Genomic DNA, 22,397 nt, shown 5'->3' on the forward strand with positions numbered 1-22,397 from the left:
CCTGTTTTTGTATCCATTCAGCCAGTCTTTTGGTTGGAGCATTTAATCCATTTACATTTAAGGTAATTATCGGTATGTATGTTCCTATTACCATTTTCTTAATTTTTTGGGTTTGTTATTGTAGGTCTTTTCCTTCTCTTGTGTTTCCTGCCTAGAGAAGTTCCTTTAGCATTTGTTGTAAGGCTGGTTTGGTGGTGCTGAATTCTCATAGCTTTTGCTTATCTGTAAAGGTTTTAATTTCTCCGTCGAATCTGAATGAGATCCTTGCTGGGCAGAGTAATCTTGGTTGTACGTTTTTCCCCTTCATCACTTTAAATATGTCCTGCCACTCCCTTCTGGCTTGCAGAGTTTCTGCTGAAAGATCAGCTGTTAACCTTATGGGGATTCCCTTGTATGTTATTTGTTGTTTTTCCTTGCTGCTTTTAATATGTTTTCTTTGTATTTAATTTTTGATAGCTTGATTAATATGTGTCTCAGTGTGTTTCTCTTTGGGTTTATCCTGCATGGTACTCTCTGTGCTTCCTAGACGTGATTGACTATTTCCTTTCCCATGTTAGGAAAGTTTTCAACTATAATCTCTTCAAATATTTTCCCAGACCCTTTCTTTTTCTCTTCTTCTTCTGGGACCCCTATAATTCGAATGTTGGTGTGTTTAATGTTGTCCCAGAAGTCTTTGAGACTGTCCTCAATTCTTTTCATTCTTTTTTCTTTATTCTGCTCCCTGGCAGTTATTTCCACCATTTTATCTTCTAGCTCACTTACCCGTTCTTCTGCCTAGTTGTTCTGTTATTGATTCCTTCCAGAGTATTTTTAATTTCAGTATTTGTGTTGTTCATCACTGTTTGTTTGCTCTTTAGTTCTTCTAGATCCTTGTTAAATGTTTCTTGTATTTTTTCCATACTGTTTCCGAGATTTTGGATCATCTTTATTATCATTATTCTGAATTCTTTTTCAGGGAGGTTGCCTATTTTGTCTTCATTTATTTGGTCTTGTAGTTTTTTACCTTGCTCCTTCATCTGTAACATTGTTTTTTGTTATTTCATTTTTGTTTTTTTTTTTTTGATGGGTGGTGCTGTATTTGTGTCTTACTGGTTGTTTGGTCTGAGATGTCCAGCATTGGAGTTTGCAGTCAGTTGAAAAGAGCCAGATCTTGGTGCTGAGATGCGGACCTCTGGGAGGCCTCACTCCAACTGATATTCCCCGGGGTCTGAGGTTCTCTGTTAGTCCAGCAGTTTGGACTTGGAGCTCCCACCACAGGAGCTTAGGCCCAACCTCTGGCCTGGGAACAAAGATCCTGCAAGCTGGTCACTGGGGCTTCCTCCTGTCCCCTTAGGTGTCCGTGGTCCCCCACTGGTGCCTGGTAGGTGCCCTAGTTGTGAGGAGACGCGAATTCCACGTCCTTCTAGTAGGCCATCTTGACTCCACCTCTGTACCTATTTTTTTTTTTTTTTTGTGGTACGCGGGCCTCTCACTGTTGTGGCCTCTCCCAATGCAGAGCACAGGCTCTGGATGCGCAGGCTCAGTGGCCATGGCTCATGGGTCTAGCCGCTCCGCGGCATGTGGGATCTTCCCAGACCGGGGCACGAACCCGTGTCCCCTGCATCGGCAGGCGGACTCTCAACCACTGCGCCACCAGGGAAGCCCTGTACCTGTATTTTTATCAGGTGTAATTCAACAGGAAAAATCAACAGAGGCATAAGAACTGGAAGAAAAGAAGTAAAATTATTTCTATTTGCAGATTATATGTTAGTATACCTAGGAAATCTTAGAGAGTAAATGGAATAAATGACAAAACTAGTCCAAACAATGAAATAATTTAGTAAGGTAGAGGGATATAAAATTAGCAACAGAATTCAGCAGCTTTCATATATTGGGATGGCCAAAAAGCTCATTCCGGTTTTCCGTAACATCTTATGGAAAAACCCAAATCAACTTTTTGGCCAACCAATATATAAACAATAATCAATTAAAAGATATGATGGTAGAGAAAACTCCATTTTCAATAGGAAAAAAGAAGATTAAATATTTACAAATAAACAAGAAACATGCCAAATTCACAGCATGAAAACCCTAAAATGCTCCTGAAAAACACAAAAGTAGATGTGAACAAATAAGAAGACATCCCTTGTTCTTGGATAGGATGGAAACCACACTTCTGCTAAACTAGCATTATAAATTTTAAGCAATCCCAATGAAATTTTTTATAGAGCTAAACTTTTCATTGACACTAAAACTGGTACTAACGTTAATACTAAAATTTGTATGGAAAAATAAACATGTAAGAATATATTTAAAAAACAATGAAAAAGGAAGGTTATGAGACTGATTGGCCTTATGAGATATTAAAACATACTGTAAAGCCTCTACAATTAAAGCAGTGTGGTACTAGGAATAGATAAGAGTGACTAGTAGAATAGAATAGGAAGTCCAGATGTACACCAAAACACACATGGAAATTGAATATCTCAAATCTCTGGAAAAAAGGATAAAGTTTTAAATAAATGGTAGTGATAAGTAGATAGACATTTGGAAAAAGATAAAGTTAGATCCATATCTCAAACCACACACAGAAGGACAAACCCCAAATGACTCAGAGATCTCAATATAAAAAATGAAACCACAGAAGTATTAAAGGGAAATATGGATGGATTCCCATATGATTTGAGTTTGTAAAAGAGCTATATCTAACTATGATTGACAGCTAGAGCAATGAAAGAAAAGAATGATATATTTGACTACTACATAAAACAACACGACCATCTTACGCAAAGTCAAAAACATTGACAAACTGGGAGAAAATACTTGTAACATATAATTGCAGATATATAAAGAACTCTTGAAATTTTGTGGAAGAAGGATCAAAAAAGGGCAAAGACAAGAATACACAATCTACATAGGTACAAAAAGATACCGAAATGGCCTTTAAGCTTATGAAAGATGTTTAATCTCACTCATAATATGGGATACACAAATTAAAACTATCATTTCTCACCTATCATACATTGCCACAAGTTAAAAAAGTACGAGAATGGGCTTCCGTGGAGGCGCAGTGGTTGAGAGTCCACCTGCCGATGCAGGGGACATGGGTTCGTGCCCCGGTCCGGGGAGATCCCACATGCCGCGGAGCGGCTAGGCCCGTGAGCCATGGCTGCTGAGCCTGCACGTCCAGAGCCTGTGCTCCACAACGGGAGAGGCCACAACAGTGAGAGGCCCACATACCGTAAAAGAAAAAAAAAAGTACGAGAACACATTTTGTTGGTGAGGCTGTAGAGAAACAGGCATTCTCTCACACTGATGATACAAGGGAAAACTGGCATAACCCATCATGGAGAGGAATTTGACTACATGATCTTCTCACTTAGAAATCTCACTTCTAAGAGTTCACCCTGTAGATACACCTCCAACAATAACAAAACACCTATGCACAAGATTATTTATTGTAGTACTGCTACAAAATACTGGAAACAACCTAAATACCCATATAAAGGAGTGTGGTTGAAAAAACTATCACACATGCAAATGAAGTACTATACAGCTAAAAAAAAAAAGAATGAACAAGGTCTCTATGAACGGACAGGACATAAAGTGATTTCCAGGACATACCTTAGATTAAAAAAAAAGCAAAGTGCGGAAGAGTAATCTAGAGTATGTTACCATTTGTATAGGAAAAAAAGGGGAGGAAATTAAGAAAGAGACATATCTGTTCATTTGTGTAAAAAGAAACACAGAAAGGATAAACGAGAAACTAATGAGATTGGTTACCACAGGGGGCAGCTGGGAATGGGGGTCAAGAATGGGGGTAGACAGGATTGGACAGGATGATGTGTCCCTGAAGATATCTTCCTGAATAGTTCTGACTTTTAGAACCATGTTAATGTTTCATATGCTCTGTAAATGCATACAAATACAAAATAAAGAAGAATGGGGAAGAAAAACTAAAATGGAATATAATAAGAAACAAATGAACATAAATGTGTTTCAAATGAATAACTAACCAATTGAAAAGGGGGAGTGGAAGAACTAACCTAACTTTTGAACACAGGCTAAGGACAAAAAGAATACTGATCTCTAGTTAGTAGGGTTTTGTTGTTGTTGTTTTGGCAGTGGTATGAATTAGAAACTACTTTCTGTGCTTTCAAGGACTAAGCAAGCAAATAAACATATTGTGGTTTCTTTTTTTGTGTTTTATTTATTTAACATCTTTATTGGAGTATAATTGCTTCACAATGGTGTGTTAGTTTCTGCTTTATAACAATATTGGGGAAAGGAGTTACTAACAGGAAAATGGGGAATGCTAAAATGAACTCCATAGTACTGGACTGCAGTAGGAGGTATGAGTATGATTTCAGGGTTGTTTTTTTCAATATAGCTATTGTAATGGACATAATGTGCTATGTGTGTACTTCTAGCTCTGATCATGAATAGGGCCTAGAAACAATGACATCTCAATAGTAAAAGGTATATCTTGTGCCCAGAACTTGGTTTCTAAACGTCAAACTTTGCTAAAAGAAATTGTTCTTTGAAGAAATAGCTAATTTCAAGGCTGAAGCTGATAAATACAACTAGGAATAGCTAGCTGAGCTAAAACATGAAGTTCTTTAAAAAATGATAGGGTCACATCCAAAGGACAAAGAAGCAGGATTAAAAAGGTTCCCACTTGCCAAATCTGGGACAATTTAAACAACAAAATAAATAGACATGACAACTAAATGCAACTTGTGATCCTGGAATGAATCCTGGACCAGAAAAACAATTTTAAAAATTTTGTTATAAGGAGGATTATTAGGACAATTATGGGAATTTGAATAAAGTCTTTAGATAATTTCTTGATTTTGATGGTTATCTAAGAGACTGTCCTACTCTTAGAAAAAACACATTGAAGAGATTGTCATACTGAGTGAAGTCAGACAGAGAAAGACAAATATCATATGATATCGCTTATATGTGGAATCTAAAAAAATGGTACAAATGAACTTATTTACAAAACAGAAATAGAGTCACAGATGTGGAAAACAAACTTATGGTTACCAAAGGGGAAAGGGGGGCAATAAATTGGGAGGCTGGGATTGACATATACACACTACTCTCTATAAAATAGATAATAAGAGCCTACTGTATAGCACAGGGAACTCTACTCAGTACTCTGTCATGACCTATATGGGAAAATAATCTAAAAAAGAGTGGATATGTATATGTATAACTGACTCCCTTTGCTGTACAGCAGAAACTAACACAGCATTGTAAATCAACTATACTCCAATAAAATTAATTTAAAAAATTAAATATGAAAAAAAGAAAATATACATTAAAGTATTTAGAGGCAAAGGGATGGCATATTTGGAACTTATTCTCAAACATTTAGAAAAAAATATGAATATATATAGAGTTTCATAATGATAAAACAAAACAAATATGGCAAAGATGTTAACATCTGGGGGATGTGGGTGAAAGGGACATGAAAAATCTCTGTCTTATTCATGCAACTTTTCTGTAAGTGTGAAATTTCTTCAAAATAAAAAGTTTAAAAATAAATTTAAAAAACAAGATCATTCGGACTTCCCTGGTGGTTGAGAATCCTCCTTCCAATGCAGGGGATGCAGGTTTGATCCCTGGTTGGGAAACTAAGATCCCACATGCTGCAACTACTGAGCCTGTGCACCACAGCTAGAGAGCCCACGTGCCACAACTACAGAGCCCACGCGCTCTGGAGCCTGCGCGCTGCAACTACGGAGCCTGCGCACTCTGGAGCCCGCGCGCCACAACTACAGAGAAGCCCACATGTTGCAATGAAAGATCCTGCATGCCACAACTACGACCCAACGCAGCCATAAATAAATAAATAAATAAATATTTTAAAAATTTAAAAAAAAACAAGATCATTTCATACGGTGATAACTGCTACAAGGAAAATAAGACATGGTAATATTATAAAGAGTACTGGGGGAGGGGGCGTGGTGGCCTGCAAAGTAGTGCTTAAATTGGGAAATCAGAGAAATTAACATGTGAGCCAAGATGTAAATTACATTAGAAACCAGTGCATTTGAAGATCTGGGGGCTTAGACCTCCAGGCAAGGATACGCCAGGTACTCTAAGGTGAAAATGTACTTGGTGCCTTCAAGATACAGAAAGATTGGGGCTTCCCTGGTGGCGCAGTGGTTGCACGTCCGTCTGCCGATGCAGGGGAACCGGGTTCGCGCCCCGGTCTGGGAGGATCCCACATGCCGCGGAGCGGCTGGGCCCGTGAGCCATGGCCGCTGAGCCTGCGCGTCCGGAGCCTGTGCTCCGCAATGGGAGAGGCCACAACAGAGGGAGGCCCGCATGCCACAAAAAAAAAAAAAAAAAAGATACAGAAAGATGACAATAAGCATATGGAAAACTCGTAATCAAAAAAAATGATAATACTAAAAAAATAGTAAGCTATCCCTTTGTTCCTTATCAGACAGCAAAGATGGGAGGAGACCAATATCCAGAGGGTATCCTGCTGTTCCTGACATCAATTTCTCAGCATAAGTAATTTAAAAACATTGACACCTAGTAATTCTTCTTAAAAATCTCATCTTAAAGAAATAATGAGAAAGGCAAGGATTATGTAAAAAGATTCATTATGACATTATTTATTATAGCTAACATTGAAAACAAATAACCATCCCTGTAAGAATGTTGGAAGAAAATTATGGTGCATCTATATAGGAGAACACGATACAGCCATATGACATATGCAGCTTATGACATAATGTTAAGTTAGCAAAGTAAGACAACAAATTGGTATCTATGTGTCTCACATAAAGAAAAAGTTATCCAAAGAAACAATGGGGGAAGAAAATTCTAAACACTTGGCCTTAGGATGATGGGATTATGGGGTTCTTTTCCCTGCTAAATTACATTTTTCTAAATTTTTTACAATGAGCATATGTTACATTGACATTTGAGGAAAAAAACACTTGCAAATTGGAAAAATCATATCATACTATTTTTAATTTACCCATAACTACAATTTTTTTATCCATATCCATACCTACAATCCAAATCCATGCACTGCAATTTCAAAGTTCCTCTACCATTCCAAATATTTAATGATCCCAATTTTTTGGACTGAATTTATGAATGGAGGTTCAAGAGTGTTGGAACTTTTGACAAGCAGATGTTTAGGTAGGAGGGGCCAGGCTATAAAGGAGGAACTTTCTTCAAATTGGAAAAAATACAGGTTATTTCTGTGGCTTGGCCTTTTAGAATTCACCCTTAGGTTTTCTGAAAGTTTCTCTGTCCTATTCCAGGTAGGCTGTCTTGATAAGTATTTTTGATATTCAGTGAAAGAACAGGTAAGAATTGACAGTCACAATTCTAGGTGCCAGTTGTAAGATTCAATTACTGCTCAATCAATGATGAAATACACTTAGAAGTTTGATATGAATAAATCATTTCTTGGTTTCTCTGGGACAATGTAAATGTATACATAACTGAAAAAAAAATCTCCCAAGAATTGTTAGGGATGGCTTGGATGCTTGGCTGCTGAAACAGTGTGGTAATGCAGAAAGAACAGAGATTTTAGAATCAAAACAAATCTAGGCTTCACTACTTTCTAAGTGCTTTAATTAAACTTGTTAACACCTCTAAACTGCTGCCTTCTCTTTGAAAATGGGGATACCACACCTGTTACTGTGAGAGTTAGAGCTAATATATGTAAGTTCTTAGCAACTGCCTGTATCAAAGCAAGTAATTAAACAATGGGAGCCAAACCAAAACAAAAGACAAAACTAGTCTGCATTTCCCCCATTTCTTCCAGCCCTGATTACCTGCTTACATGTTTCATATTTTAATTCTACACCAAGGTTTTCTCAACTTTGGCACTCTTGAAATTTTGGGCTGGATAATTCAATGTTCAGTAGCAACCTTGGCTTCAATTTACTAAATATCAATTCCACTACCCTAGCTGTGAAAATCAAAAATGTCTCCACACATTGCTGAATATCCCCTGGGGCACAAAACTACCCCCAGTTGAGAACCACTAATCTACACAAATGGTTAAATATAGGAACACTGTTTAATAGGGCAGACCAAAACAAGCAGCTTCATTTTTCCCAGACTGCTGAAAGTCAGTGATGGGAGAGAAAGAAGGAAATATCTCATTTCATATAAAGAAACTGTTTGTTTTATGAAGGGTCTCTGTTACAGAACTTGCGCTCATTTAAATGTAGGTTGGACAAGTTAACTTATCCAAGCCTTAGTTTCCTCATATGACTGTTCTATGGATTAAATGCATCATATAAGTAAATCACAGTATCTGGTACATAGTAAGCACTCAATAAATGTTGGTCATTCTTATAATAATCTAGGTACTCTTTCCAATCCTAGGCTTTCAGGTCCCACTTATCACCCTTTGTCCCAAATTCATCACTTTATACATACATTTATAACTATTCCAAACCCTGAAGTGGTCCTAACCCTTCTTGAGGTCATGGGGTATAAGAAAAGTGCCTGAGCTGGCAGCAGGAGATTTGGGTTGTAATTTTGAGAAATCTTCCCCAACCAAGGCTGATTACCACTGACAAAGGATATGTATATGTGAATTAGAGTCAGGAAGCATACTATTTATGCAGAGAAAAGTGAGTAAAATTAGTTAGGGCAAAGAAAGAAAAAGAACACTACCTTGATTTCCATTAGAGCACAACTACTGCTGTAATTCATACATTATTTCAGAGTGAAAAAAAATGAGCAGAATTCCAAAACTGAATATAATCCATCTGAGAAATTTTCTTTAAGTTCAGAGTACTTTTTATGTTAAAAAGTAGACGTTTCTAAAATAATTTACTAAAGACAATTTATAAAATGACCGTCTATGATGATAAGCTACGTAGATGAAGTTATCAAGTAATTTTTGAAAAATCAATGATGAGGCATGAATCAGAAGTCCTGGAAAAGAAAAGTGACCAATAACCTACAAAATGGAGTTGCAGAAAAAAAGTCATTACTAAGTGAAAGAATGATTGATGACTCTCATTTATGCAGAAATGAATAAAAAATTTTATTATAGCTCACCTGTAGTTTCTGAGTCAAAGAGTCCCTCTGTTCTTGTAGTTCTCTGGCATTATCAATTTCTTGTTTTAATCTTTCTATTTCCTAGAAAAAGTAGAGCAATGTCTTCAACAATATTTTAACTATATCAAGGAAAGAGAAGGCCTTATTTTTCCCTGAAATTATTGTCCCAGTCCTTAGAAAAAAGATGACTTAAAAAACATTCCTTTATACTGATTTCAAGGGGTAAATTCATCTTTATGGGTATGTTGTCTAGTAGAGCATAATCTTAAGCAACAAATCAGCTTGGTTGCTTTGGTACAGCACTGCTTAGAAACAGCAGTCTGAACATTTTAAGGTTGCTTCAAGCTTTGTGGATATAATTCTTTCCTGGGATATTAAATCTTTTGACTGGAAACTAGACAAAGGAACAGCTTGTAAAATTCATTTAACTTCTAATGGTTTTCTGTTGATTGTATGAATGCAACTCTCATACAGAGGGCAAGAGGCAGTATCTCAGTCTGACTGCCTCACTGTAGTTCATAACAACAGACACAGGGATGGGAAAAATATGAACAAGCTTAATATCACTCAAGAAAAATTTCATCCTAAAAATACCCCACAGGGCTTCCCTGGTGGCGCAGTGGCTGAGAATCCGCCTGCTGATGCAGGGGACACGGGTTCGTGCCCAGGTCCGGGAAGATCCCACATGCCGCAGAGCGGCTAGGCCCGTGAGCCATGGCCGCTGAGCCTGCGCGTCCGGAGCCTGCGCTCCGCAACGGGAGAGGCCACAACAATGAGGGCCCGCATACCGAAAAAAATAAAAAATAAATAAAAAAATAAAAATACCCCACAACCTGACCTTACTGCATAAAGTACCTTTAAATCTGACATAGACTGTAATGTTTGTACACATATTTTAGTGAGATTACAGACAAGTGAGAAGTAGCAAATACCTCTTCCTTCACTTTCAGTGTCTCTTCCAATTCTTGTATTGTCTGATTTAATTCTGACTTATGGGTATGCACCGCATTTGCTTGACTACTAACACATTCAAGCTCAGTAACCTAAAATTAAATGAGAACACAGATTAAATTACATGACAATTTCAAAGGATTTCTTGCTGAAGACATTTAAGTCCCTGATAGATGACTAATGAATTTTGAATCAATATATCAAAATTAATTTTGAGAAATATTGACACGGTATAATGAATAGAATTGATTCTTTAAAAATATCAATTTAGGGGACTTCCCTGGTGGCACAGTGGTTAAGAATCCGCTGTCAATGCAGGGGACACAGGTTTCACCTCTGGTCCGGGAAGATCCCACATGCCATGGAGCAACTAACCCCTGTGCCACAACTACTGAGCCTGCACTCTAGAGCCCGAGAGCCACAACTACTGAGCCTGTGTGCTGCAACTACTGAAGCCCGTGCACCGCAACAAGAGAAGCCACCACGATGAGAGGCCTGCGCACCATAATGAAGAGTAGCCCCTGCTTGCTGCAACTAGAGGAAGCCTGCACGCAGCAATGAAGACCCAACGCAGCCAAAAATAAATAAATAAAATTTAAAAATTAAAAGAAAAATCAATTTAGGACTAAGGAAAAAGACCAAAGGAAATAATTAGACTTGGCATGAAAAGGTTAGGAAAACTTAAATTAAGTGATTAATGACAGTAGAGAACCCTTGTAATGAAAGTCTTCTTTAAAAATTTCTTCTGAAAACAAGTTCAAAATCAGCCATCTGCCCTCCATCTGTAGCCTTCAAATTAAATATGGGTTCTGAAAACTGGCCTTGCAGAAGTGAAAAAATTTTTCGAAGACATTTCTAAAATGTAGAGGAATCTGGAAGAAAAGATATGCTTAAAATACAACTTAAATCATTTGATACTAGAATATCTTCACATCAATTTGTTCTCAGAGCAAAAGAGAACAATTCTCTACTCAATACAAATTTACTGAGGGTCCAGAGAGCAACATAACTTCTAATGTGCACTTGCTATTTTTTTGAGAGAACAGAGAACAGCATTATCCCTAAAAGTTATACCATCCCAAAACAGTCAAAATAGACAGAAGTCAACATTAACACACACACACCTTATCAAAGCTCTTTACACATGTCAGGATCTCATACATTTTGATTGACTAGAATATAATAAATTGTAGACTACTAAGGAAACAGCAAATCTCTCTCCCTCACATTTTCCAAGTATTGAATTAACCTCCATATTCTGTCACTCTACCTCTCATATCACATTCTTGCTTTCTATTCATGCTCTAATAGCCTTGTGCAGACCCTTATCATCCAGGTGTAAACAAAAACAATGACCTGCCAGTGGACCTAATTATATCCTTTGTCTATTTTTAATCTCTTCTGCAAACTGCTAATATCCATCTTTCATTGTGTGACTGTCCCAATAAAAGCCTTTCAATGGCTCATCTTTTTCATAGCATCAAATCTAAACTCTCAGGTCCTCCATAAACTAGCCACAAACTACTTAAACATCTCATTGCCCAAGACATCTAGTTATGCACTTTCATCTAAAAGCAGGCAAATCTCCTTGTCCTAAGAACAAACCATGCTCATATCCATCTTGTTGACTTAACTAGAATGTCTTCTCTTATCTTTGAAAACCATTCAAAACTAACCAAACCCTCAACTCTCAGGTCAGAATGCACTTCTCTAGAAAGCCATTCCTATCTACTCAAGTGCTCAAGGCTCTCCTGACCTCTGGTCCACAACACTGAACATCTGTTCAAAAATCTTGGGAATTATTTCCTTATTGTTTAATATATATTAGTTTTCTTTGCTCAATTAGGTAGTATATTCCTCACGAGGAGTTCTAGTTTTGATAATGATGGAGTAGCTTTTACTGGATTACCTTTCCCTCAGATAACAATTGCAAATAACGGGCAAATGTAAACATCAACTGTTAGAAGGCCCTGGTGAATGACCAAATTGGACAAAAGACTGAAAGAAAGCATCATACTGGGTGAGATACACATTTACACATCTTTTTGCCTGAAGGCACTGTGCAGTCTGGGAGTTGCCTGACTAGAACTCAAGCAAAAACCTGAGATCTTATTTTCTCAAGGAGTCTGAGGAGTTGGGGATGCCTCAGAACAGCTTAAGCACCTAGAAATTCAGGGAACTGTATGAAAAAAAGACCTCTAAAAAGCATATAGACACCCCTTAAATCTTTGCCTGACTTCTGAACTGAACATGTAAAAGTAGGAATCCAAGGAGTTCAGCAGTATGGGAGAGAAGCTAGAGGCTGAAAGAGCTAAGCTGTGGTAGTGCTCACCACAGAGAATACACTTTGAGGTTAGAGTCCCACCAAATTTGGTCTTAGCAAGCACCTTAAGCTTCCCACTGAAACCCCAGAAGGGTTATGCCTTAGAAATAAAGATTTTCCAGGACTCAAGGATTCACCCTAGAATTAAGAACAAAACGGAAATAAACCAACTAGTAAAGCGTAAGTCTATACCTCCCAAACTTCAAAGTACAGTCAGCCCTCCTTACCCACGGTGGATGTGAAACCTGTGGATACAAAGGGACGAATGTACTATGCCATTTTATATTTTATATAAGGGACTTGAGCACTCGTGGATATTGGTATCCAGGAGGTGGCGGAGGTGGGGGGTGGTCCTGGAACCAATCTCCCTCAGATACCAAGGGATGACTATACAAGTCATTTAGCTGCTTGTTGAAACAAAATTCAACACTGAATATTCAGAAAAAGATAACAGAATCTATGGGCTCTATAACATTATCTCATTTACCATATCCAATATACAACCAAAAATGACTAGACATGTGAAGAAATAGGAAAACACAACCTGTAGTAAAGACAAAATATATATGTATATATATTTATAAATATATATAAAAAATGCTAAAGGAGGTTACTCAGGCTGAAGGGAAATGGTACCTGATGGAAATTCAGACCTACAGGAAGGAAAGAAGAGCACTGGAAATTGTAATTATGTGAGTAAATAAAAATACTTCATTTCTTAAATTCTTTAAAATTCAATTGCCTACTTAAAGCAAAAATTCCTCAAGGGCAGGGAATACATAAAAAGGACAGCTTCTCAATGAATGTTTTTTGGATTATGAATCAGTTGTCCTAAGTTAATTTTTTTTACTGTGGTAAAAAACAATAAAAAACACAGTAAAAGTTTATCATCTTAACCATTTTTAAATGTACAGTTCAGCAGCGTTAAGTATATTCACATTGTTGTGAAACAGATCTCCAGAGCTTTTCATCTTGCAAAATGGAAACACTATATTCATTAAACAACAACTTCCCTCTTTCCCTCTCAGGAGTTGACTTTTATACTTAGGATAGAATGGTGTTTACTCAGGGTTCTTACTCTCCCTCCTGTCTCTACTCAACTTCTATCTTACTTCCCCGGTCATCCTGGTCCACTAAGTACACTCCTCAAACTGTGCTCTAAGTCCATTTCCTCTTGTCTATGGGGTTCACTTCTTTGGCAGCTGTTTGAAAAACAGAAACTAGTGGCATCTGCTTCCTATTGGGTGAATGCAAATGCTCTGAATAAAATAATTCTTTATTAAGTAATTGTTTAGTCTTCTGATATTAATGGTATCGTGATGTCTGATTTTTCTTTTATTGCTCCATATTTGTATTGTTACCAACTTTTATAAAGAATTTTCTATCTGTATTTTTCAAATTTACTGTTGTTTCTTTAAGAAACAACAAAATAAAATAATAAAAGCATTATCATTAACTCTGGAATTACATGTCAATTCAGTATCTCAATTTTCACAGGAATTGTACAGAGTCTATGTTATTATTCCTATTTCATAAATGAGAATACTGAGTAGAAAGTGGGGAATAACTTACCAAAGGTCAGACAGCTAATAAGTGGCACAACAGGAATTTGAAATCAGGTGTTTGGACTCCAAAAGCTGTATATTCTTCATTCCCATTAAACTGCAGAAAATATTTTTCTTAACCAATAAACATATAATACAAACCATATATATGTTTTGATAAACAACAAAAATCTCCGTGGATGTTCCTGTGCTGAATCTACATGTAAATTTCCTCTGATCAAGAAAATGTTAGCCATAAATCCTTACCGATAGCAGCCCTGAACTTACCCGTTTGTGCAGCCGTTCTGCTTCCTCTTGATATGCAGCAAGTTGCTGTTTCCATTGTTTCACATTGGCAGTGGACTCCAACAGGGCTGCAGTGAGTTTGGCATTATTTCCTTTGAGGGTAGCCAGTTCAGCCTCCCAATGTTTGCTGATTGCTGAACTAAAATAAAAGAAAATTCTACCCATTATGCTCAATATTGTTACATTGAAGAGACAGAAGTACTCACTCCTATTATTTGGTTTATAATCCATGAATGTTTCAAAAACAACCCAAAAAGAATAAAAACACAAGTATTTCACTGAAATGTTCCTAGTGAATAAAACCTACCAAGTAAAGAAATATAAAAGCTACCAAAGTAGGAGGCTTAATATGGAAGAGTTCCCTTCTTTATGACAGATACAAGTATCTACAGAAGAGATTCTACCCATTCTCTTTTGAGGAATAAACACTATATCTTGAAAAACATCTATAAACAAAACCTAACAACGTACTATATTTTTTAAGAGTGTCAAAGCCTGAAGTACAATTTCATTCCTTCATATAAAACATATGAGGATGCTTCAATGTTAATAAGGTCTGGAACATGTAATACAGTATTTCTCTTGAAATTGTTGATTTACATCCTCTTATTCAGAATTTTTAAATGCCCTAAATACAAAATTTGCTGCAATAAATTGAATTCAGGTCATATGATAGGCTAGACCTAGAAACTGGTTCTAAAAACTTAACTTCTGATAGAGTTCCAGTGTCACTTATAGAACAAAACTAAAGCAATCACCTTTTTCCTCATCTAATGTTCTACTTTATAAGTTACCCAGAGTTAAGTATCTCAACCAAGATAATTTTCTATTACAAAGACAATTCCATTAGGTGAGAAGACCCCTCTCTTGATAATTCCTTCTTAACTTTCAAATGAATAAACAATTACCTCATTTGAAAGAAAAAGATGGTTTCTCTTTCTCATTATTGAACAGTTTATTCCTATTAGTGAAATTCTACTAACTTTATCCCATTAACTAGTGATGATAATAGCTTTCTTTAATCAGCATTTTGGGTTTTAAAAAGTCATTTGCATCACAGAGCAAATGTTTTGGTGGATTGATATTTTATAGTAATCTTAATATATATTGTATAAAAGAAAGCATCATTTCAATCATCAAGATTTTTAGAGCTCATCACCAGTAAGAAGACATATCAGAATAACAAGATTATTTCTGTGGCATTCTTCCCCAAAATGCATAGCCATCATTCCAATTTTGAAAAAACATCATATATATTCTACAAAATAACTGATTGGCCCAATTCAAAAGTGTCAAGAAAAGGTAAGTTTGAGAAACAGAATGGAGGAGACTAAGAAGAAATAATTAAATGCAATGTGGGATCCTGGATGGGTTCCCAGAACAGAAAAGGGACACTGGTGAAAATTGAGATCTGTAGTTTAGTTAGTAGCATTATATCAATGTTAATTTCCTGATTTTGATAATTATATTATGGTTATGTAAGATGTTAACATGAAGACAAGCTGGATAAGGGTATATGGGGATTCTCTGTACAGTTTTTGCAATTTTTCTGTAAGTCTAAAATCAGTTTTAAATGAAAAGTTAAAAAATTTTCTAAAGTTTACAGAAAAAACTTCATTAAACATGAAAGGACAAAATCAAACAATAAGTTAAGCTATTAATTTAACAATCCATTTCTATCCTTAAAAAGAAAGCTCTTTCCATTTCTTCTTTTGTGGAATGATTTTCCAGGTTCAGATTTTCTGAGTAAACCATGCAACGATTCACCTGCCCTAACTGAATTATAGATTTTTAAACCATCTACCAATTATTCTGCTATAGATGTTAGTTTTATTTAAATGGACTCTACAATCTGACAACAAAAATCTTACTGAACTAATTTAAATACTTGATACATGCAAATATCAAACCTCTTAAAAATTAAAGAGCAGAAAAAATGATTTTGAATATTTCTAAACACATCTGTTGAAAATTTCACAATTATAAAGTAAGATTACCATCTTTATAAAAGGAAAAAGAACAGAAATGAGAGTGTTTTATTTTTTATTTCTCTAGGTTTTATTTTACAATCTGTATGTAGCAAAGTCCGTTAAGAATTCGAGAATTCAGCCTACATCACAATTATTTCAGTCATTATTTGTGTATTGGTCGAATGTTAGCCGCTAGCTGCATGTGGCCATTTACATTTAAATTGCTCAGAATTAAAGTTAAAAATTCAGCTTCTCAGTCCCTTTGGGCACATTTCATATGCTCAAAAGCCACACGTGACTAGTGGCTACCATACTAGACAGCAAAGATACAGAACTTTTCATCATCACAGAAAGTTCTACTGGACAGTAGTGTCCTAGATGATCTCTACATTTCCGTTTTTTTCCCCATTTCTTTGCATTATGGGCTGAATTGTGTCTGCTCACGAATGAATGTGTTAAAATACTAACCCCCAATACCTCATGATATGAGTATATTTGAAGACAGGGTCTTAAAAGAGGTAATTAAGTTAAATGGGCTAATTAGGGTGATCCCTGATCCAATATGACTGGTGTCCTTATAAGAAGATGAATTAGAATACAGACATGCACTGAGGAAGGTCATGTGAAGACACTGGAAGAAAGCATCTGCAAGCCAAGGAGAGGTCTCAGGAGAAACAACCCTGTCAACACCTTGATCTTCAGACTTCCAGCCTACAGAAAATAAATGTCTATTGTTTAAGCCACTCAGACTGTGGTATATGTTAGGGCAGCCCTAGAAAACAAACTAATACTACATATAACTTAAAAAAAACCCACTATATATCTGTAATATTGTGATTTATAATAAACATACATTTTGGTCTTTATCCATGCTTCCTAGTTCAATAGTTCCCCAAACCCTTAGACTTTCCTAAGCAATAGAGCAATGGGAGCATCTTTTTTATATTTGGTCTTTTGTCCTTAGTTCCTGAAACTGATCCAGAGCCATAAAGGTGAAATGTGTCTTGTTATTCATAATAAGCCCTGTTCAGCCACAAGTAAGTTTATGTTAATGAGGTGACTTTGGGAAACTCCTAAAGATGGGGGGACTGGCTGCCAAGGGAACCAACCATGAGAACAGAGTTGGAGCTTTCAGTCCCAATCCCTGATTTCCAGGGAGGGAAGAGGGGCTGGAGACTGAATCAATGACCAAAGGCCAATGAGTTAATCAGTTATGTCTACATAATGGAGCCTCCATAAAAACTCAAAAGGATGAGGTTTGGAGAGCTTCCACATCAGTGAACCAGAATGCATTCACGTGCCACTGTGCTGGGCCCCAAAATCCACAGTGCCAGAAGTTCCAGGGATCCTTGGGTGAGGGAAGAGGCCACCACTGTGGAAAAGCCACAAAGCATGGTCAGGATTCTTTTCCTCTATGGAAACAAAGCCTTAAATAACTGGGAGAAGGGGAGAAAATCTTGTTACCCCCACCCTCCCAGACACAGATGAAGACCGGTGATGGCTAGGGGGAAAGTAGGGAATAAAACTCTATAACCCTGTGAAAAGAACAAAAAACAGTCCTAGACTACTAGAGGGCCTAGACCATTAGAGGTCTCCAACCCTGGGGGACGGGGCAGGAAACTCCTGCATAAGACTGTTAGATTTACAAGGTTGAATTTGTCTGCTACTTGGAGGGGTACAGGATCACTGAGAGAACCCCACCCTGATACCCCAAGACACAGGGCCTGCCCAAGATTGAGGGTGGACAAGGACAATAGAGAAACCTACCCTATCCCCTACCACCAAGCTGATAGCAACCTTCTACTGGGGGAAGGTCAAGAGACAGACCCCCCTCTGAGGCAAAGGTACATAGAAAAGACCAAAAGCTGAGGTTGGAGCAGAAACAGTAAGAAAAGCTTCCAGCAACCCAAACCCAACTCTAAGCACATGATAATGCTAGACATGTTTAAAGCATGTGATGTACTCATGGTAACCATAGCAACAACAAATTCCAAATCCAGGTCAACCCCTGAATAAACCAGCTTAATCTTCACACTAACAACCTAGCAGAAGAGTCAGGCCCATCTCCAGGAGTAAATACTATTTATCTTTATTGAATGCCTTACTTTTGGCATTCAATAAAAAATTATAAGACATACCAAAAAGCAAGGGAAAAAACCTACTGCCAAGAGAGAAAGCAGTCAACAGAGTCCCACCCATAGATGACCACAATGTAGTATTTATCAAACAAGGAATGTAAAATAGCTATGCTAAAGGTTTTAATGGAAAAGGAGGACACCCTGTATCATCAGATGTTGAATTTCAACAGAGATGGAAACTATAAGAGTCAAATGGAAATGCTAGAAGTAAAGAACATGATAATAGAGATGAAGAATTCTTTTGACAAGCTCATCAGTAAACGTGACATGGCTGCATAAAAGTCAGTGAACTTGAAACCAAATAGATATTAGCCAAACTGAAACACAAATAGAAAAAAGAATGAAAAAAGAAACAAGGTATTCAAGATGTGGGGCAATATCAAACTGTTCAACAAATGTGTAGCTGGAATCCTAAAAGGAGAAGAGAGAAAAAGACAGAAGAAATATTTTGAAGAGAATCTGGCTGAGAATTTTCAAAAAATAATAAAAGACATTAAACCTCAGATCCAAAAAACTCAAAAACATATTACATATAGAGGAACAAAAGTAACAATTACAGTAGGTTTCTGATCACAAACTAATTCAAAACACAATGGAGTGACAGTCATGAAAGAAAACAATTCTCAGCTCAGAATTCTACATGCAACAAAAATACCTCTCTAAATGAAAGTGAAATAAAGAGTTTTTCAGACAAACAATAGATGAGAGAATTCATTAACAGCAGACATACACTATAAGAAATATTAAAGAAAGTTCTTCAGATGAAAGACTATGATACAAGAGCAAAACCTGGATCTCCAAGGGAGACAGGAAAGACAGGAAAATATCTGAAAATGATTAAAATGAAGATAGTTATAAAGGGTCTAAGACAATCCAAAGGAGAAAGAATAGTCTTTTAAACAAATGGTGCTGAAACAACTGGATAACCACATACAAAAGGAAAAACAAAGAGTCTTGACTCATATCTCATATTCAATACAAAAATTAACTCAAAATATAAAACTATAAACTTCTAGAAGAAACCAAAGGAGAAAATCTTTGTCTCCCTCAGTTAGGCAAAGGTTTCTTAGATACAACACCAAAAGGATGATCCATTTTTAAAAACTGAGAAAAGGGATTTTATAAAAATTGAAACATTCTCTTTGAAAGACACTATTTAAAAATGAAAAGAGATTCTGGAATGCAAGAGTGGATCAACAAAGCAAAAATCAATATAGTATACCACATTAACAGAATGAAGGGGAACAAAACCATGTGATCATCTCAGTTGATGTAAGAAAGGCACTTGACAAATTTCAACATCCTTTTGTGATTTTTCAAAACACTCAATAAACTAAGAATAGAAAGAAACTACCTAACATAATAAAGGCCATGTAAGAAAAGCACATAGCTAATATCAGACTCAAAGGTGAAAGACTGAAGCCTTTTCCTTTAAAACCAGAAACAAGAGAAGGATGACTATTTCACCACTTTAAATTCAATATGATACAGGAAGTCCCAGCCAGAGGAATTAGGCAAGAAAAATAAATAAAAGGCATTTAAATTGGAAAGGAAGAAGTGAAATTATCTCTGTTGCAGATGACATGATCTTATATGTGGATAACCCTAAATATGCCACAGAAAAGCTGTTAGAACTAACAAATGAGTTCAGCAAAGTTGCAGGATACAAAAATCAGCACACAAAAACTAGTTGTGATTCCATATACACTGAACAATCTGCAAAGGAAATTAAGAAAACAATTCTGTTCACAATAGTATTAAATAGAATAAACTACTTAGGAATAAACTTAACCAAGAAGGTGAAAGACTTGTACAATGAAAACTATAAATTGTTGCTGAATGAAATTAAAGAAGACACAAATAAACAGAAAGACATACCATGCAGATGGACTGGAAGATTTAATATTGTGAAGATGTCAATACAACCCAAAGTGATCTACAAATTCAATGTAATCCCTATCAAAATCCCAACAGTGCTTTTTGGAGAAACAGAAAAATCCATCCTAAAATTTATATGGCACCTCAAGAAACTCTGAACAGATAAAACAATCTTGAAAAAGAAGAACAAAGTTAGAGGTCTCACATTTCCTGATTTCAAATGTATTACAAAGTTACTGTAATCAAAATAATGTAGTATTGACATAAAGGCAGACATACAGACCAAAGAACAGAGAGTCCAGAAATAAACCCTCACATATGTGGTCAAATGATTTTCACATACATGGTTGCCATGGCCATTCAATGAGGAAACGACAGTGTTTTTCAACAAATGGTGCTGGGAAAACTGGATATCCACATGCAAAAGAATGAACTTAGTTCTGTATCTCACACCGTATGCAAAAATTAACTAAAAATGGATCAAGCCTAAGAGCAAAAACTATAAAACCCTTAAGAAGAAAACATATGTGAAAAGCTTCATGACGTTGGACTTACAATGATTTCTTGGATATACCACAGAAAGCACAGGTAATAAAAGAAAAGAAATAGATACAGCTGGAGTATGGCAAAATTTAAAACTTCTGTGCATCAAAGGATACAATCAAGAGAGTTAAAAGGCAACCCACAAAGTGGAAAAGATATTTGCAAATCATATATCCAGAATATATGAAGAATTCCTACAACTCAACAACAAAAAACAAGCAGCCTGATCAAAACATGGGCAAAGGACTAGAATAAATATTTCTCCAAAGAAGATACACAAATGGCCAGTAAGCATTTGAAAAGATGCTCAACATCGCTAATCATTAGGGAAATGCAAATCAAATTCAAATGAAATACTACCTTACACCCATTTGGATGGCTACTGTCAAAAAAACAGAAAATAACAAGTGTTGGTGAGAATATGAAGAAATTGGAACTCTTGTGCACTGTTGGTGGGAATGGGGCAGCTGCCGTGGAAAACGGTATGGCAGTCCCTCAAAAAATTGAGAATAGAGTAACCATATGATCCAGTAATTCCACTTCTTGGTAAATATCTAAAATATATTTGCATAACAATGTTCATAGCAGTATCATTCAAGATAGTTAAAAGGTAGAAGCAACCCAAGAATCCACTGATGCATGGATAAACAAAATGTGGTACATACATCATACATACAGTGGACTATTACTGAGCCTTAAAATGGAAGGAAATTGGGACTTCCCTGGGGGCACAGTGGTTAAGAATCCGCCTGCCAATGCAGGGGACACGGGTTCAAGCCCAGTCCAGGAAGACCCACATGTCGCAGAGCAACTAAGCCCGGGCACCACAGCTACTGAGCCTGCGTGCTGCAACTACTGAAGCCCACGTGCCTAGAGCCCGCACTTTGCAACAAGAGAAGCCACTGCAATAAGAAGCCCGCACACTGCAATGAAGAGTAGCTCTCGCTCGCCGCAACTAGAGAAAGCCCGCGCACAGCAATGAAGACCCAACACAGCCAAATCAAACAAACAAACAAAAACTTTAAGAAAAAAAAAAAAAAAGGAAGGAAATTCTTATACATACTACGACATGGAGAAACCCGGAGGACATTATGCTAAGTGAAATAAATTAGTCACAAAAAGACAAACACTATATGATTCCACCTATATAAGTTAGCTAGAGTAGTCAGATTTGTAAAGACAAAAAGTAGCAGGGTAGTTTCCAGGTGCTAGGGGGAAGAGAAGAATGGAGAATTTTTGTTTAAAGGGTATATAATGTGTCAGTTTTGCAAGATGAAAGAGTTCTATAGATTGGTTCCACAACAACGTGAATATACTTAATATTGAACTGTACACTTAAAAATGGTTAAGATGATAAATTTTATGTTATATATATTTTACCCCAGTTTTTTTAAAAAAGGAAACAAAAGGCTACATACTGTATGATTCCATTCTTTCTTTAATGTATAATTCCATTTATATGACATTAGGGAAAAGGCAAAACTATAGCGACAGAAAACAGATCACTGGTTGCTAGGAGCTGGGGATAATGGGGAGAGGCTGACTACAAAACAGCAGGAGAGAATTTTGGGGGGTGATTGAACCCTTCTTTACCTTGTGTTGATGTGTACACAACTGTACAAATTTGTCAAACCTCATAAAACTGTAGAGTAGAAAAGGTGAATTTTACTACACATAAATTATACTTCAAATTAAAATATCATACAAC

General features: G+C 36.6%; 1 protein-coding gene across 7 annotated transcripts in view; it reads right to left on the bottom strand.

The window, feature by feature from the left end:
• HOMER1 (homer scaffold protein 1) overlaps positions 1-22,397 on the bottom strand; it is a 125,540-nt gene that overhangs the window by 12,169 nt on the left and 90,974 nt on the right. For 5 of the 7 annotated variants that reach the window (XM_007102958.4, XM_028493020.2, XM_007102957.4 and 2 more), the window contains 3 exons: positions 14,143-14,299; positions 9,969-10,079; positions 9,037-9,117 (listed from right to left, as the gene is read on the bottom strand). In XM_007102958.4, coding sequence (XP_007103020.1) covers positions 9,037-9,117; positions 9,969-10,079; positions 14,143-14,299 — 349 coding nt within the window. Of the gene's footprint in view, positions 1-8,758; positions 8,936-9,036; positions 9,118-9,968; positions 10,080-14,142; positions 14,300-16,586; positions 16,842-22,397 lie in introns of those variants that run through there. The other 2 variants (XM_028493021.2, XM_055086634.1) reach the window with 2 other exon arrangements.

The sequence above is a fragment of the Physeter macrocephalus genome, chromosome 8 (genome assembly GCF_002837175.3).
Source record: "Physeter macrocephalus isolate SW-GA chromosome 8, ASM283717v5, whole genome shotgun sequence".
Lineage (NCBI taxonomy): Eukaryota > Metazoa > Chordata > Mammalia > Artiodactyla > Physeteridae > Physeter > Physeter macrocephalus.